This window comes from Penicillium crustosum, assembly GCF_028827405.1.
Source record: "Penicillium crustosum strain IBT 35664 chromosome Unknown utg000001l_segment0_segment0, whole genome shotgun sequence".
Taxonomy (NCBI): domain Eukaryota; kingdom Fungi; phylum Ascomycota; class Eurotiomycetes; order Eurotiales; family Aspergillaceae; genus Penicillium; species Penicillium crustosum.
The window spans coordinates 1,194,703-1,210,960 of record NW_026623122.1 but is presented as its reverse complement, the minus strand read 5'-3'; the positions used below and the strand labels follow the sequence as shown (position 1 = coordinate 1,210,960).

General features: G+C 48.4%; 9 protein-coding genes across 9 annotated transcripts; 6 read left to right on the top strand and 3 right to left on the bottom strand.

Annotated features, from left to right (window-relative positions):
• Window positions 1–376: 376 nt before the first annotated feature.
• N7487_000461 (uncharacterized protein) lies at window positions 377–1,917 on the top strand (the record flags this gene model as incomplete). The annotated part of the gene is made up of 4 exons (XM_056868209.1): window positions 377–463; window positions 536–547; window positions 604–1,654; window positions 1,733–1,917. The coding sequence occupies 4 exons, from the start codon at window positions 377–379 to the stop codon at window positions 1,915–1,917; spliced, it is 1,335 nt and encodes a 444-aa protein (XP_056732993.1).
• A 378-nt stretch (window positions 1,918–2,295) lies between these two features.
• Window positions 2,296–3,885, bottom strand: N7487_000460 (uncharacterized protein; the record flags this gene model as incomplete). Its single annotated transcript, XM_056868208.1, has 3 exons — window positions 2,296–3,451; window positions 3,511–3,614; window positions 3,676–3,885. 3 exons carry the CDS (start codon window positions 3,883–3,885, stop codon window positions 2,296–2,298), a joined length of 1,470 nt encoding a protein of 489 aa, XP_056732992.1.
• Window positions 3,886–5,642: 1,757 nt separating this feature from the next.
• Window positions 5,643–5,936, top strand: N7487_000459 (uncharacterized protein; the record flags this gene model as incomplete). The annotated part of the gene is made up of 1 exon (XM_056868207.1): window positions 5,643–5,936. One exon carries the CDS (start codon window positions 5,643–5,645, stop codon window positions 5,934–5,936), a length of 294 nt encoding a protein of 97 aa, XP_056732991.1.
• A 296-nt stretch (window positions 5,937–6,232) lies between these two features.
• On the top strand, window positions 6,233–6,824 carry N7487_000458 (uncharacterized protein; the record flags this gene model as incomplete). The annotated part of the gene is made up of 2 exons (XM_056868206.1): window positions 6,233–6,248; window positions 6,301–6,824. The coding sequence occupies 2 exons, from the start codon at window positions 6,233–6,235 to the stop codon at window positions 6,822–6,824; spliced, it is 540 nt and encodes a 179-aa protein (XP_056732990.1).
• A 651-nt stretch (window positions 6,825–7,475) lies between these two features.
• N7487_000457 (Voldacs domain-containing protein) lies at window positions 7,476–8,417 on the top strand (the record flags this gene model as incomplete). The annotated part of the gene is made up of 2 exons (XM_056868205.1): window positions 7,476–7,744; window positions 7,814–8,417. The coding sequence occupies 2 exons, from the start codon at window positions 7,476–7,478 to the stop codon at window positions 8,415–8,417; spliced, it is 873 nt and encodes a 290-aa protein (XP_056732989.1).
• A 481-nt stretch (window positions 8,418–8,898) lies between these two features.
• On the bottom strand, window positions 8,899–11,484 carry N7487_000456 (uncharacterized protein; the record flags this gene model as incomplete). The annotated part of the gene is made up of 1 exon (XM_056868204.1): window positions 8,899–11,484. One exon carries the CDS (start codon window positions 11,482–11,484, stop codon window positions 8,899–8,901), a length of 2,586 nt encoding a protein of 861 aa, XP_056732988.1.
• Window positions 11,485–11,592: 108 nt separating this feature from the next.
• Window positions 11,593–11,982, top strand: N7487_000455 (uncharacterized protein; the record flags this gene model as incomplete). The annotated part of the gene is made up of 2 exons (XM_056868203.1): window positions 11,593–11,691; window positions 11,716–11,982. 2 exons carry the CDS (start codon window positions 11,593–11,595, stop codon window positions 11,980–11,982), a joined length of 366 nt encoding a protein of 121 aa, XP_056732987.1.
• Window positions 11,983–13,090: 1,108 nt separating this feature from the next.
• On the top strand, window positions 13,091–14,089 carry N7487_000454 (putative carbonyl reductase; the record flags this gene model as incomplete). Its single annotated transcript, XM_056868202.1, has 3 exons — window positions 13,091–13,343; window positions 13,405–13,787; window positions 13,847–14,089. 3 exons carry the CDS (start codon window positions 13,091–13,093, stop codon window positions 14,087–14,089), a joined length of 879 nt encoding a protein of 292 aa, XP_056732986.1.
• Window positions 14,090–14,812: 723 nt separating this feature from the next.
• N7487_000453 (uncharacterized protein) lies at window positions 14,813–15,538 on the bottom strand (the record flags this gene model as incomplete). The annotated part of the gene is made up of 1 exon (XM_056868201.1): window positions 14,813–15,538. The coding sequence occupies one exon, from the start codon at window positions 15,536–15,538 to the stop codon at window positions 14,813–14,815; it is 726 nt and encodes a 241-aa protein (XP_056732985.1).
• Window positions 15,539–16,258: the final 720 nt, after the last annotated feature.

Below are 16,258 nucleotides of genomic sequence, written 5' to 3'. Positions count from 1 at the left end.
GTGTAGAGTCGTTCCGGTGTTTCTTCTTTTTTTTCCCCTAAGTTCTTAACACCCCCGGGGCCTTGCCGCTTACCTATGGACAGAAGCTAGTATACGCCTTCTTTTAATGAAAGTTAATTTAAATGGCATTGATCGGCGTGGGCGTAAATCATTGGCGTTGGCAACACCTGGGTGATCATGTTGGCGCTTACCACGCATAGCCTACTTATATTCTCTCCTATACACTGGCAGTGAGTTCTCACATCTTGGGCTTCATCAGCCATCTTACAAATTTAAAACTCTTCCTCTATTTAACATGATAAGTTCGCCAAGCTCCTAGGTTGGGACAAAACCACATCTAGCACCATCCAAAAGCAAGAGCAATAAGCATTCTAAAATGTGCACCCCGTACCCTCATTGTCCCAGCGACATCGAATATACTGAAGAGGTATCACCATGGAAGTTTGAAGGTGACCCTGATATTGTCAGTCCTCTAAATCACCCAATTAACAACAGAAATGTGCTATCGTGCACAGAACTCATACTGTACATCTAGGCTGGCATCGGGGTATGATTAAAACACACGCGCTGCAGCTTCTAGCAGTGGATTGACAATCTCAACAGGTGATTACTTCATTCTTCGTATATGCAATTTTGACGAACCTCCTGGCTTTTTATGCCTACTTCCTTACCGAAGGGATCGTTCCAGACGACTTTTACAACCACCTCGACTCACTCCTGCGCACAAAAACCCAATTTCTTGTCAAACTCACTGCAGACCGGTGCATTAGTCCTCTGTTTGGTAAATTATCGAGTCATGTCCCCTTATCATTCTGCCTTCTATGCCGTGGCGTTTGGCAGGACCGAGTCTTGAGTATCCGAACAGAGCGTATCCACGCCATATGCCTCCAACTTGCCGACGTGCAACTTATCACAGGAGCGTCCATTCTCATAATCCTATACTCAACCCATTGCACCATCACACAATATCACTTCCATATTGGGTCGCAACTGGCTTATTTATCTTTCGCGACTTTTCAAGCAACGTTCATGACAATTAGGGACCATTTACAAGGAAGCCTCTACAAACGACTCTGGCGCTACCTCTGGATCGTGGTAATGTTCGGCGCTATATTCCCTACTAGAATTCTGAACTGGAATGCCTATTTCCTCGTCGGGGATCTATACGGAGCATCAGTGCAATGTGCCCTAGACAAGATGACTGAAGGATGGAATAGTGTAAGTGTACTCTTGGTGGTAGTGGAGTGTGTGATGTTGTTTTGGTCTTTCTACACCATCACAATATCCTTATTTCCGCGCATACCAGATTGTCCCCCTTTTGCTCAAATCGATCGTTTCACGTACTGGGCATTCTCATGGCCGTCTCGCCATTTGCTTCGAGCACAGAGTCCCAATACCCCCGCCCGGAAAAAGGAATTCTGGACCTGGATGTTCTTTATGATTATTCCATGTCGGGAGTTTGTGTTCTCGGGGGCCTTTGATATGCTCAGGTTATACGCGACATTGATGTATGCTGGACACAGTGTGATCCGTGAACGAACAGAGGCTGCCCACCAGGGGCGGCAGGGCGACGAGAGTGAATGGGGATTCGGTCAGGTCATGCCTGTCCTTTTGCTGGCGATCCCATTTTTCCAATTTGTGGAAGAACTTTGCAGTATGTACTATTCCGTTCGCAACTTGACCACACCACGGCGATACTATTGGCTAGTCTAACCTTTCGTGCACTGATCAGAACCTGAAAATTCTCCTAAAAGAGGCAATCTTGGGGCTGAACAGAGACCTTCGTCTAGCCATACCATTTCAGGTCGCAATCGACAGCACTATGAGCTTGCTGTCGCCCTAGATCGAAGTGGGCTTGCAAGAGCATGGACAACGCCCTCGCCAACATCATACCCCGTAAGTCTGACTCACCCTTGAACGTGAATGCTCAAAAGCCTACCTGTCTTCAGCTGCGATTTGTATGAACGCATCATTGACCCTATATTATTAGACCATAAGACAAAGAATATTATCGGGGTCAACACGTACGGATGCTACTCATGGAATCCTCGGCAGCAAGGCTCAAGCTTTGACGGCAGAAGAGGAGATGCAAGGCAAGCTTGATCAACTTGAACAAAGACTTTTTGAGAATCGCATATTCCAAACGTGGATGATTCTTCTATTTTTTACTCTCTTGGGCATATCAACTTGGGTAACCATTTCATTGGGGCTGCCATTGTAGAAGTGCAGGAGAGATCCAGGCTTCTTATTCAATACCGACTTATAAACACGTGATTTGATTCATCAAGCAATCTCTCAATAGGCATAAAGAACGTCACCAGCACCAGGTAGAGCACCCCTGCTAATCTTTTTGTTCGTATTCTGCAGCCACCACCTCAACGCCCAAGCACTTCCAATGGTCGCAATTCCAAAAGCCGTATTTGCCGACATTCCAGTCAAGTAACGAGGCCCATCACTCTTTGGATAGAGGTAGGCTGTATAAATGTAAGACGCATTAGCCACAACGTTGATAAAGCCAATCGAAGCGGCTTTCTTCTCTGGCGTCTGACCCAGTGTAGCAGACACCCATCCCAGAATGACTGAATTGACGGCGTATGCACCACTAGCAAAGAGGAAGCAAGCCACATATCTTGCACCTTTGTTAAGTGTCACACAGGATATAATAAATCCTACAACAGCGACACCCATGGACAATGTAATATGCCATGTCCGCTCGTTGTACCGACCAGATGTGATACCAATGATGATACAGCAGATGCCGGAAAACACATATGGAGGGCATGTCAAAACCAAGGTGATTGTGCTGCTGAACCCAAGACTACCAACGACAGTCGGGAAGAAGTTGTTGAAACCACATGCACTTAGATGCATGTTCTGCATAAAGGCCAAGAGGTACACGCGTGGGTCGGCCATGGCTTGCTTCAAGCCGGCGAGAGCACCCTTCGACTCGTCACTTCCAACCGTATCTCTCCGAATGCGGTCATGTGCAAGTTGGCGCTCTTCTGGCGTTAGCCATCGTGTGGTGAGTGGATGATCTGGTAACATGAAAACTCCGAGACCGGCAATGCCAAATGTAACCGCACCCTCAATGATGAAAAGCCACTGCCATCCTTTAAGATTCATGTGCTGATCCAGAGTCGCGAAGGTTGCAGCTGCGATCAGGCCAGCAACAGCAGTGGCAACAATATTGCCAGTATACAGGATGGAAATTCTCAGAGCGATTTCCTTGCGCGTGTAGAAAACCGACAGTAAAAACAGCGCACCCGGATAAAATGGAGCCTCGGTGACTCCTAGAAAGAATCGGACGAGGAGAAGACCGATGTAACTTTTTGTCAAAGCAGTACAAGCTGAGACAATAGCCCATAGTCCCATGCACCCGCTCATATATAAAGAAGGTCGGAACTTTTTCGAGGACATGAGCATATTCGACGGAATTTGCATCAGGAGATACCTAGTTTTCAAGTCAGCCTAGGTCTTATTTCTTCTGTATCAGGGAAGTCTTTAACATACCCGACAAACAAGATCGAGATACAAGTGTTATACTGTGTTCCGACAAGACCAAGATCCTTCTCGAGGTCGTTGAGACGTGCATTGGCGATGGCATTGCGATCGATCTTTGTTTCAATTGCATTAGTTTATGAGCTTGCAATATACCTAGGTCGAGGTAATGCTTACATAGTTCAGAAAATACATTGACCACAGAATGGGCATGATTCTAAGGTCCAATTTGCGCACAAGTCTGATTTCTGCCGGGTCAATCTTGGCTGTAGCCCCGGAATAGTCCCCTTGGGCTTTCTCGTCTGCCACTTTGAGGGAGTCAACATCTTCAACGTGAGCGTTGTTAGACTCTTTGTCTTCCAAGTTAGGGGTCGAATATGGTTTCATGGTTTTAGAAAAGATTGCCATAGCTCTGAGGTGGGATACCTCGGCTGAGGAAGTGAGTATTAATAGCAAGAACGCAGGATGATATAGTGGCGATACCTTCACCCGGTGTGTAGAATAAACAACCGTGTCAATTATATTCAAGCATCACACCACGAGTTAGGGTCATTTATAGACAATGCTTCTCAGCCGAGGCGGACAAAGAGAGTCCGTTCATCCTTCTCACGCCTCATGGAATAGGCTAGGGAAATGCCGAAACTCATAGTGAAAACAGAACGAAAAAGGTTTGCCAAGGTACCAAGACTCAGGCTCAACTAATCCGCATGATGTACTCCAGGCTCCATTCACCAACCCCAGATTTTCCCCGCCTTTTACTGGGTCGTGTCCGGGGTAGCAAAAGCCGGGGATTAATAGGTGGCCAACAAAGCAGACACGTTCTAGAGTTCTTACGCAAGCATGGCGTGCCAAGTATCCCCTGAAGGGGTTAGTTTCGATTCTTGTCGGCTCTGAGCCCCTTGCGGACTATATCAACACCGCCAAAAGAGAAACCCGGACTTTGCAATGTCCGCCAAACACAACAAAGTCAGTTTCCTCTGCAAATATCCCTTTTTCTATCAAGATACTAAGCCTTGCTTTCCAAGGGTTTCATTATTATCCGATGGGACAGGCCCCTTCTACCTTTACTAGGAAAGTATGCAAAGTCGGTGGAAAGGAACAAACATGCATCACTTGGCTCGTTGAGGGCTGTTCTGTATCACCTTTGTGTAACTGCATGGCTATAAATGGGACTTTCTTTTGCAAAATGCATGACGTATATATATTCCCAATGTGCTCTGCCATGACGAACACTCCTGCTAATTGGTACCAACACCTTGCAGGATCCAAGGTAATCGTCTACTGGGAAATAATCCTGCGCTACGCAAGCCTGCTTGTTGGAAATGGGAATATCTCTGGCAATTAATGGACCGAGAGAGTAGCAATTTACTTATGTACGTAGTTTGCCCTCAATATACGCCTAGCCACAGGTGGCTTTGCACAGCTGCCAGCCGCCGCCAACTATAAACGAATTTGTGCTTGGTCAAAATTCATTGCTTCCATGAAGACCAAACCCACCATTCTCGTCATTTTTACTCAACCTAGACTAACATGGCTACTATTAACTCCCTCAAGTGGGTACTTAGGCAAAAGGCCACTGCGATGGGGTCATGCCCGAAGCAGCAATTATTTGACATACAGATCGACGCTGGATTCGATATCTTACTACGGGGACCAGGGTGGATGACGTACCAAGATTTTATCATCCCTCAACTTTTGGATATGTTAGCTCCCCTATTTAACTCGCGTATCAATATCTCAGTTTAGAAGTGAGACCTGGACCGAAGAGCATACTTGGATATCTGCCCAGTCATCTTGGGAGAAAAGTCCGGAGATATGCTGCATTTGAGCCCAATGACCTTTTTTCTACAAGATTAGAAAAATGGCTTTTCTCGACATCAGAGGTGGAGTCCCCGCCACCCTATCTTGAAAGGCCACCTGAGATCCATCGGTTTCCATTCGAGCTAAACGGCAACTGAAAGAGCGGTACTGGTACGCGTGATGCACTTCTCTGCCGCATACTCACTTCACCGGCGACTGGGCTAAAGTTGATATGATAGTGTGCTGTGAGGCTGGCGGCTTTATCTATGCGTTCGCGTTGGTCTCGCAGGTCGATGTACCCGTGGGCGCTGATACGCGAGGCTGGGAAGCTACCCCCACCCACTATGTCCGTCCTCAAGAGTACATCTCACATCTCTTACACATCCAATTCAAATGAGAAGAGGATTGAGATAGAACTGGATTTGATCCCTAGAGGCGCGTCTGTAGTAGTGGTGGACGATGTACTAGCCACGGGCAATACACTTTGTGCAGTGCTACAGCTTTTAAGTGAAGTTGGTATTGCTGATGTCAGCATCATGGTTGTGGCCGAGTTCCCTGTTCATCGTGGCCGACAACTGTTGCACCAGCATGGGTTTGGCGTCAATATCCAAAGCCTTTTGGTCTTTGACGGTGCCTAGGGAAGGAAAGTATGTTGGAATTTTAGACTTGCGAATTCTTTCCTTTTTTAGTGTTGATATGTATGCATTCCAACACATTTACCAAGTCCATCTACCACTTAGTTACTAGCTTTTGATTTTCCAAGTGTATAGCTAGTATATCTTTGTATATAATCATTAGTAGATCGTCATACTGATGCGTAATATGTGAATGTTGTGCTTCAAATGTTTACCACGGCTCTCCGGGGGCCGTGATACGCCATCTCCGTTACTCCGCTACTCCGCACTTGATCAGCCTCATCTTCAACAACTCAACCATGTACGACTCCTATCGTCAGTATTTCTATCATGCGCATATATCTCTAGATAACTAACACTATTTTAGGACCACACCCTCTCCTCGCCCAGGTCCCACTGACCGTCTCACCCTTCATCAACCTCCCCACCTCCGTCACCTTACCCTACACGTACAAATCCGTCCCCTCGTCTCTACCCCCCTCAGTGACAATCGACCCAAGCAGCCCTGATGGTAAATCCCGCTATGTCGTCTCCCCCAGCGGTGGGCACGCAGCTCACCCAGACGACGTCCTCGCCGCATGCAACTCCCTCGAACAACATTTGAATAAGGCTCGCGCCAACGCGGACCAGGCCATCAACGCATGGAAAGAATCGATTAAACAACGCGAATTAGCCGAAAAAAGACGCCTGGCTCCTGGGTGGCTCGACCGCGAGGAAAAGCTCCTTCAACCTAGCCGGATCAGTACGTCCCCTGACGCGCAGGGCGATGCCCATCCAAGCCTGCTGGATAGCTCTTCTCCTGACCAGAGCTCTTCGCAACTTCCAAGCATGGTGCCTCATAACGATGGAGAGGAGTTGGATAGAGCGTTTGGTGGTCTAGGTGTGAAATGAGGAAGGATGGTCCTCCAAGAGAGTTAATCCCTCATTGCTCTTTATATCACAGGAGTGCTTGGGAACCGAATTCTCAATGTGGCACTGTGAATCAATCGCCGGAATAAGGTCTCTAAAGGAGGCACTATGTTTCTAGGGTCCTTCCAGCGCTAGGCTCTTCTAAGCCCCTGTCAAAGCAATGGATAACCCCCGAGTCTGCGACATTTCGCTTTCCCGTGGGACTTTGACTTTCGGCGCTAAGATTATGTTCTGCTGGGAGATGAATGGGGTGGATTAGTTGGCAATCGTTCCTTGGATTGGCTGCCCGTGTGGTTTACAAAGTATCTCAATATTAACTATAGACCGTTACATGGAGGTAATTATTGCTAAAAGACAGTATACCAAGGTCTCAATATTTGGAAATAATGCTGTATATAAACATTGAAATTTTTATGGAGTATAACAATCGTAATTGATGTTTCTAAATTTAAACAAAAAAAAAATGTACAAAAATGTACATGAATATATATATTTCTTAGAACTGCGGCTCTCCCAAGCTCTCGGAAAAGCTCCACCCCGCGACGGAAGCTCTTTTTCATTCCATCCCAACCTCACCCTGTCGCATCATTCAACCCATTTTCTCTCTCCTTGCAATCACACATATACTACAACATGGAGGCTATTCGCAGCTCCCCTGAAGCTTCCTCATTCGTGCCGCTGGCCGAACACCAGTCGCGCACCCCAAGCTCCTTCTACTCCGGACCCCCAGTATTGTACCACCACAGCCAGCGTTGCAAGATCGTCATCCTTGAGCGCGAACTTCTCGCCACCCCAGCGCTGAACGCCCTGCGCGACCAAGATGCTGTGAACAGCGCCGCCAGCCAGGACGATGAAGAGAAGGAGGTCGCAATCTCAGGCGTGGATGTCTGGGTGACATCCGAGTGAGTCTATCAATTCCCCCTTCCATCTTAAGGCCAGGACACCGACTGACCAAATTTATCATTCAACAGCAAGTTCCTCCTTTTCTCCCCCACCGCCTCAACAGGCGTGTCAATCCCATACCCCTCAATCTCACTACACGCACTCCAACGGCTACGCGTCCCAGATACCGACGCCGAAGTCCAGGGTCTGTACATGCAGGTCGCGACGCCGGGTGCGCCCTCGGAAGACGACGAAGAGGAATGCATCACACTGACAGTGGTGCTGCCCGCCGACGCCACGCTACAAGAGCCCGTGGAGGCGGAGACGGATACACCCACGCAGCAGCTTTACAATGCTGTCTCGGCGTGCTCGAACTTACACCCCGACCCTGTCGAGCAGGGCGATGAGGATGACGACGAGGATGGGCCTAAGTTCATTTCGGCTGGGGAGCATGAGGGAGTCTTCCAGCTTGGAAATGGTGATCTGCCCCCGCCTGTTGATGGGAGCTCTGGGTGGATCACCGCTGAGAACATGGATCAGTTCTTTGATGCGGATGGGAATTGGATTGCTGCTGGCGAGCCGCCTTCTTTCCCGCTTGGGCCTGGAGCTGGGACTGTTAGGGCCCGGGAGGGGGAGAATGGATTTGAAGAGAATGGAGATGACGATGAGACTAAGTGGCGGAAGACGGATTGATTGGGATTAGACTGATTTGAAGGGAAATATGAAATGCACGGTGTAGGATCGGCGTTCAAAATACTTGACTGGCTACGTAGTAAGCTACCGATGGTTTTGGTTTACTATTTTTGAGAAAATATAGGAGAGAATTGATTGGATTTCTACTACCGATTTCCTGTTTCATGAATATCAACCTGAGAAAACACACATCAAACATGAAAGCAGAAGAGAAAAGATGGATCACCAGGCAACAAGAAAAATAAGAAGAAGTAATTGAACAAATAAAAACAGGTAGAAGGGAAGGGACACTGAAGCTTTTGCGCCAACATCAGTATCAAATACCGCACAATAAATCAAAATGAATCAAAAGAAAACTGTCGCTTTCAAAATGGACAAAAGACACGGCAAAATCAAGCTTATTCCCGTAGGAATCCGTCGCCATCGTAAAGGCTACCAGGCGTGGCAGTGCCAAGTCCAAGTCCCTTGCTAGTGGGAGTAGTCATCCCTCGACGGGGGAAGTAGGAGTCGGGGGTGCATTGTGGCTCGACATATGAGGCGGGAATTGTTGGTTGGTTGGCATGGAACGGGGGATATTGTTCTTGCTACGGATGGGGGAGGATTCGGGCGTGCGGAATGACCCAATTGGGGGCTGAACTAAGGATTGAGGAGGGGAGGTGGTTTGGTTAGAATCCTCAAAGATAGTGACATGATCTTGAACCATTGAGGACCGGCGGGTGCCATGGAGTGAAGAATCGCCAATGGGACCTAGCCCGTTGTCCAGACTGGAAATTGAAACACGATCACGGCGGAATGAGGGATTTGGAGCATCGGTTTTTGCACGTTGGAGTGAGTCTGTGGATCTACGCCAGTCACTACCTTCTGTTCCGGTGATACTCATGACAAGAGGGAGGCGGTTGGGAGAGGCCAAGGGACTCTCTGGTGCATTCTGCGAGGTTAAGGGCCCGCAAGTCGACTGTCTTCGAGTTGGCATGACTCCGGGTTGTTTGCGAGGCCCCTTTACCGCTGAACGTCGTGGGCTACCGATGGCAGGGGAGTTCTCGTGGGATGCAAATGGAGTTTTGGACATTTCCCAGACAGGTGGTGTTCTTTCGGGGGATGGAGTGTGGGTGAGAGAGCTGCCGTGAGACATGGGGAGAGATGTGAACAGCTCAGGAAGAGCGCGGTTGTTTCCGAATGTGGGCTTATTGGCACCCACGGTAGATGGAGCACGGTTTCTCTTCTTGCAAGGACTGTCATCGTACATTGGAGGTAGAGGCTCCTCGACTAGCGGCCCGAGAGATCCAAGGCCAGGCTTGCCATGTCGACTGCCATACTTGCTGCGCCTGGAGGAGGATAGAGGAGACGCAGTAGTTGGTGGCCACGAAGGCAAGAGTTTAGTCGGGTTGTTGATTGAAGTCTCACGTAGATCGAGCTCCTCCATCTTGTCGAAGTCTTCTGGTTCCTCTTCGACGGTAGGAGAGAATGTCGATGACCCAAATGTCATGGGTGGATGGATAGAAATACGAACACAGTTTTGACGTCGGTGGCCCTTGCGTTGGGGATTTCCACCCTTTAGTGCAGAGGTAAGATTGCCTTTTTGAGAGAGACTGCTACGCTGCATCGGGCTTGGTGGCTTAGCAGCATTGCCTGCGTTTCCTGGTGATCTAACCGGGTGGAATAGAGTCCCACCCCCCGGCGAGCCAACGTAGAAGGGGTCATTCTCCATTTCGTCACTTTCGTAGCCTGTACTGTTTTGATATTGATTGCCATGTGGTCCAGATGGCATGTGAGAGCCCGAGGATCGCCAGGACGGGGCTGAATGTTGATATCCTAAACGCCCCACGGGAGTTCCAGATCGCCGAGAGGGATGTCGTGAAGGGGGATTAGTTGAAGACATGGAATCAGTTCGACGTGGAGCACCACCAAATCGATCGATGGAAGCACCAGAGTGGTGAGTGGTCAAACTTCGCCGAGGTGACAAGGATGCAGATTTATGACGAGTTTCAGTTGTCGAATAGGAGCGGACAGGGAAGTTATGCATAGGGGGGATGGAGGTGTTGGTGGCAATGAAACTCCTCCGACCATCTTTGACCCCAACGTCGGCAGCACTGAAAGGTACAGAGGTGCCTGAGGGGAAAGTGGGTGAGGTCATATCAGTATCAGCGGACCTAGGACCATTCCTCCCTTCATCCAAAATTGAGCTATTGGTAGTATCCAGACTCATGGAGGAAAGTCTCATCACAGAGTCATTCCTAGCATAACTAAATCTGTCGGGGGGAAATGCAGCCGGGGGAGGAGGGGGAGGTATCGAATGACCGGGCATAATCCCGGCTGTTTGACTAGCAATACTTCCTCCACGCAGACGAGTAGGAGACTCTTCAGTATTTGAATCAAACACAGACGAGTTACGGTCCTCTGAAACAGGAAAGAGGCTGGACCGATCCCGTAATGGGAAGGGCCATCCAGGTGAAACTGGTTTCATACCTAGATGGAATCCAGTATCATCTTCGTTGGGATCTGGTGTTTGTGTTGGAGTCCTCTCTGCTGGCAATTCCAAAACCCCCTCGACAGCCGAAAGTGGGACGTCTTCTTTTGATATTGATATTCTCGCTTTAGATGGTGGACTGGGAAGTTGATTTGATTCACTCAATGTACCCAATGTACCCAACGAGCCCATGCGTTTGTGGGATGATCGTGACAAGCGCTTGGAACGAGATCGAGAAAGGGAATGGCGGAGAGATCGTGCTTTCTCAGCGAGTGGAATAGATGCCACCGACTCGCTTTTCAGATGATCCAGACTCTCTCTTGACGTTAATTGTCCCCATTCTGATGGTTTGCCATATGGAAGCTGCCCATGCGCTCTTAATATGCTCCCTTCTGCCCGGCTCAACTCAGTCAAGGTATCCACCGGGTAAGATTGCAAGGCTCGACTGCGTCGTCCGGGCCTCTGCGTAAAGCCCATCAGCCTCATTGCATGGCGCTCTTTACGATACCTGACCCAAACAACGATGCCGACTACCGAGAGGGCAATGAAGATGGCGGCGCCGCAAGCGGCTATGGCGATGACGGCGGGCAGTGCCAGCATGGTCGCCTTCTTGCTGTGCCACTGGGCTGATTCCGAGGCTGTATAGGCACAATTGGCGGAGAAAGTCCTCTCAATTCCTCATCCGTAAGTAGCGGGTTGGTGCCGAACATGCGATGTGGCGGTTACTCGCTGTATCAAAATGGCAACACTGAGGCTTCACAGAGCTGGAAACTTCACCCTCATGGAACACGACAAATTCTCACGAGAGTAAGAAACAACAAGATTTCCTAGCATTCCATCAAGGGACCACCATTTGTTATGGGAACATTGATTCCAGCCGAGGAATGCTCATTCATCACCACCCGGTGCAAAGAATGCTGGCGGCCACACTACCCCCTTCGATCTCGTTTCAACTGTGACAACGCCACCGAATATGATTTATGCGAGCGGGACATTGACACATTCAAGGACCATTGTTGGGTGGTTCGAATGGGTGTTGAGTGTCCTAATCAATCCCGGTTTATACTTGATCTGTCAAGTGCTCTTTCCGCGTCTTAATTTGACAGCTTGGGTCGATGGAATCTAGGGCGCTTTTTTAGACATATTTCTAATCACTAGATGGATGGCTATCAAATCCAATAAAGTATTCAACCATACACGACGCTTTTCCACTGGTCGCCTTTGATGATACTCCGGCGATCAACAAGATCAGTGCGCCTCCTTGACCAACCCTATTCTTGTCTGGATAAGTGATCCATTTTGATTCAAACTAGATTCCAACTAGATCCCAACTAGATCCCAACTAGATTGCTTCTTAGTACTGGAATATAGATTAGTATACGTAATAGATGTGCAGTTGGGTTTGCGTTGGATTATTTTGTATAGAGTGATAATGCATTGCCCATGATAATTACCCCTTGCGTGCATAATTCTCGAGTTCAGTTGGATCCTACTAGTAGCAGAGCTTTGAATCTCTCTATAGCTTCCAGTCATTCCTACTTTTTAAAAGTCAGCACAAGCATCTGTACTCCTTTCTGCGATCGGGAATTAGTATGAATCTCGTCCCCTTGGGGTTAAGTTTCCTTGCGATTTCGGCATCCTTGGCCATTCCCCAGAAGAAGGGGCAAGTCAGCATTCGTTTGGAGTAGACTCGTCCCCTGTAGCTTGAATTATAGGTTTCAATCCGCATTGAAGCCTTGGACAGTACGTTTCTAGGGAAGGGTAGAGTGTATGTTTCGTGTTAAACGGCCTAAGGTGCGCCAGTTCTCACTTTCACCGCCTCATGTGGAAGGGGGAGGATGCCCAGATGAGTATAGCCCTCTCTTCAACTGACAGATCTGACTTTTTAAAACAGGTGTATCTGACCACACAAAAATATGATGTATCTCATTCTATGTGAAATTATTATCTGGGGCGCATATTGCCATTCTCCACTATGGATAATAACCAGTGTCATCAAAGCACAATGCAACACACCTCCTCACAACCTATACATAGGGAAGGCCACGGTCTGGTCCGATTTCCCCGCCAGCGCATCACTCACCGTCTATCATCTTGGAATTTCTAGAGTTGCCCCTCACAAGCTTCATATTTAAGGTCGCCCGACCTTGCATCTGCCTCTCACTTTCACTTTTCTTTTATCTCTGCCTACTCTTCTATTATTATAATGGCTGCTAACCCTATTACCAAAAATGGACTCTTTGTCCACAACAACACCACTGCTCCTGAGCACCCCAGCCTCATGAGCATGTTCTCCCTCAAGGGGAAGACTGCCATTGTTACCGGTGCTGGTGCCGGTATCGGTTTGGCCGTTGCTCAGGGTCTTGCAGAGGCTGGTGCCAATGTGGCCATGTGGTACAATAGCAATGTTAAGTGTATCAAGAGGGCTGCTGAGATCGCTGAACAATACGGCGTTCAGAGTGTGTAACGAACCTACACAATGTGATTGGCTCGACATAATTTTAACTCGATTTCTCACAGCCAAGGCTTATCAGGTTCAGGTCACCGACGCAAACGCTGTAGAGAAGGCCGTCAACGACGTCGTCAAGGACTTCAATGGCCGCCTCGACGTCTTTATCGCGAACGCCGGTGTTCCCTGGACTCAGGGCCCCATGGTAGACGGTCCCCTCGACCACTACCGCGATGTCGTCTCCATTGATCTCGACGGTACCTTCTATTGCGCCAAGGCTGCTGCTGATCACTGGCGCCGCCAGAAAGAGGAGGGCACTGATGCCAATGGTAACAAGCTCACCAACTTCACATATGGAAGCTTCGTTGCTACTGCCTCTATGAGCGGTCACATTGTCAACTTCCCCCAGTGCAAGCAGCCTACAACGCTGCTAAGGTTGGCGTCATCCATCTTTGTAAGTTGTTATTTAGACACCATCAGCTTTATTACCTTGCTAACAACTTCCCAGGCAAGTCGCTTTCTGTCGAATGGGTCCGCTATGCTCGCGCCAACACCATATCCCCCGGTTACATCGCGACTGAGATATCCAGCTTTGTGGCCGAGGATACCAAGAATATCTGGCGCGACAAGATCCCCATGGGCCGTGAGGGCCAAGCCCACGAGCTGAAGGGTGCCTACCTCTACCTTGCCTCCGATGCTTCCAGCTACACTACCGGGGCCGACCTCATTATCGATGGTGGCTACTGCGCTCCCTAAGTTCTCTCTCAGCGGGATAAAAGACAAAGCAGGATTTTTGGACTGGAGGGTAAATTTCGGAGATATTGATGTCAGCGATTTTGATTTAAAACGTGATGATAGACGAACATAATGATAAAAACAGACCAGATGGACAAATGGACAAGTCTAGATCAAAATATCGTATTTGCAACATTTCTCCCCACTCAGTACGCAGGGATCATGAATGACCGGTAAGGTAAGATGGTGCCCAAAACACACCAATGCAAGACCCCGACGGAAGCACCTCCCATTACCAGCACGGCCAGTCAAATTTCCGTTTGTGCGCGATTGCCGAGCCAATGACGCTATGAGACCATCTCATGTACAAACCTTTATGTCCGAATCCTGGGTATTCTGGTCGGAAGAAATGACTCGATCCCTTGCGTGGCGTTGATAAGCCCCGCCAATGACATCTGAAATGCGATCTACGCGTGACAGGGCTCATAGACGGATGTGACCGAGTCGACCTATTGCTTCGATCATACTACCATACCACCTACAACCTACGAGATACCCAGAAACATAAATACATTCCTAGAGTGAAACTTTCAGATTGAAATGACGTTGGTTTCATAAAGGTCATCTTGAATAGTGACATAGGAAGGTAGTTCATTGCTCAGCTCAGCTCAGCTCATCATGTGCTCGGACATTCTGCCAAGCCCGTGAATTTTGTATCTGTCCCTCAGAACTTTGATCTGCTGCTCATCTCTGTCGATCCATGATATCCGGAGAAACCCTAGCGAAGATTCCCTGTGATGTCCACTCGACAACCTCATCTAGCCAGACCATCGGTCCTCCATCCTCATCTTCGCTATCAACGTTATAAACAGGACGCTCGAGTTCGAATTCCCAGATGGGGATCTCATCGGTTCGGTTGCGTGGCTCGAAGACAGCCTCGTTGATAGCGGAGTTGGACCATTCAGAGTCATACTCGTCAGAGGACACTAAAGATCCAGAAGGACTGTGTGAATGGCTGCGGGTGGAGGAGAAGGCAGCCAGCTCGGCAAAGGCTGACCAGCGTCGCGGACGGTATGGGCCTCCAGCATAGCTGATGGTCCTTCTGAGAGCGCCCATTTCTGTCTCGCTATCGCTTTCTGGAAGGATGTCGAATGTGTCGGGAGCAGGGTCTTCATCGTGTCGATAGTAGTCAGGTGTTTGGGTGGATGATGTCGCGAGGGGTGACGGACTTTCTCGTTCCTCATCTTCGGTATCGAGGTGGAGTGCCTCGTACCCTACCTCGGGCATGAGGTTTTGGTTGATCGCATTACGGTTGAGGAGCTTGCGCGCAATTTGCTGGTACGCGAGCAGGATAATGCGATTGCAGAAGGCGCCGAGGTACCTCATAATCGAGGGATGGTAGACGGCAACCACAAAAAGGAATGAGAGGGTGAGGCAAATCATCGGGAAGGCGAGAGAAGCTTCCGCCATAATGAATTTGTTGATTGCGGATTTTCTAGAAGTGAACGCGCGTTAACGAGGATGAGAAGATCTGGAGAGGAGCCAGAAGAAGAAGTAAAGCGAAGAGGAACACAAACTTGCGTTTACAGTTGTTGTGAATTTGGACAATAGGCTGATAGACCTGTCGATATTAAACATGTTTTCATTATATTACTATAGTTCACCCCCAGAGCAATATAACCCAATATCAATGTGCCTATAAACAACAAGATAGCGAGTATTTACCTAGGTATAGTCGATCACTGATATCGACACATACCCAAATTAAATTGCAAAATTGTTACAGACACAAGTATTGACCTAATGATCTAGAGTCACGATGTTCATTCACAATGTCCACCTGGGCAGTCACGCTGGGGTTCAGTTGCACCTTCCCCAGATGACCTTTCATGCCCACAAGTCATCCATGGATAGCAAACCCCTTGGAAAGAGCCCTCTCAATGCTTCCTATATTTAGATTGATGCTACAGCTCTCCCATACACGTTGGCTCCTTGGATATCCAACTATCTCGTTGTATTCCACTATTCATTGTTTACCCCCTCTTGCTTTCTTTCTTTGACTCGAATCAATGGGTCTAATACTAAGCATCTTTTGTTGATCCTGATTTAAATTAGAATTATGGAATCTATTGTTTTCTCTATTCCTTTGTCCACGACATCGACACAAAGGCCTTTGACACATTGTATAAG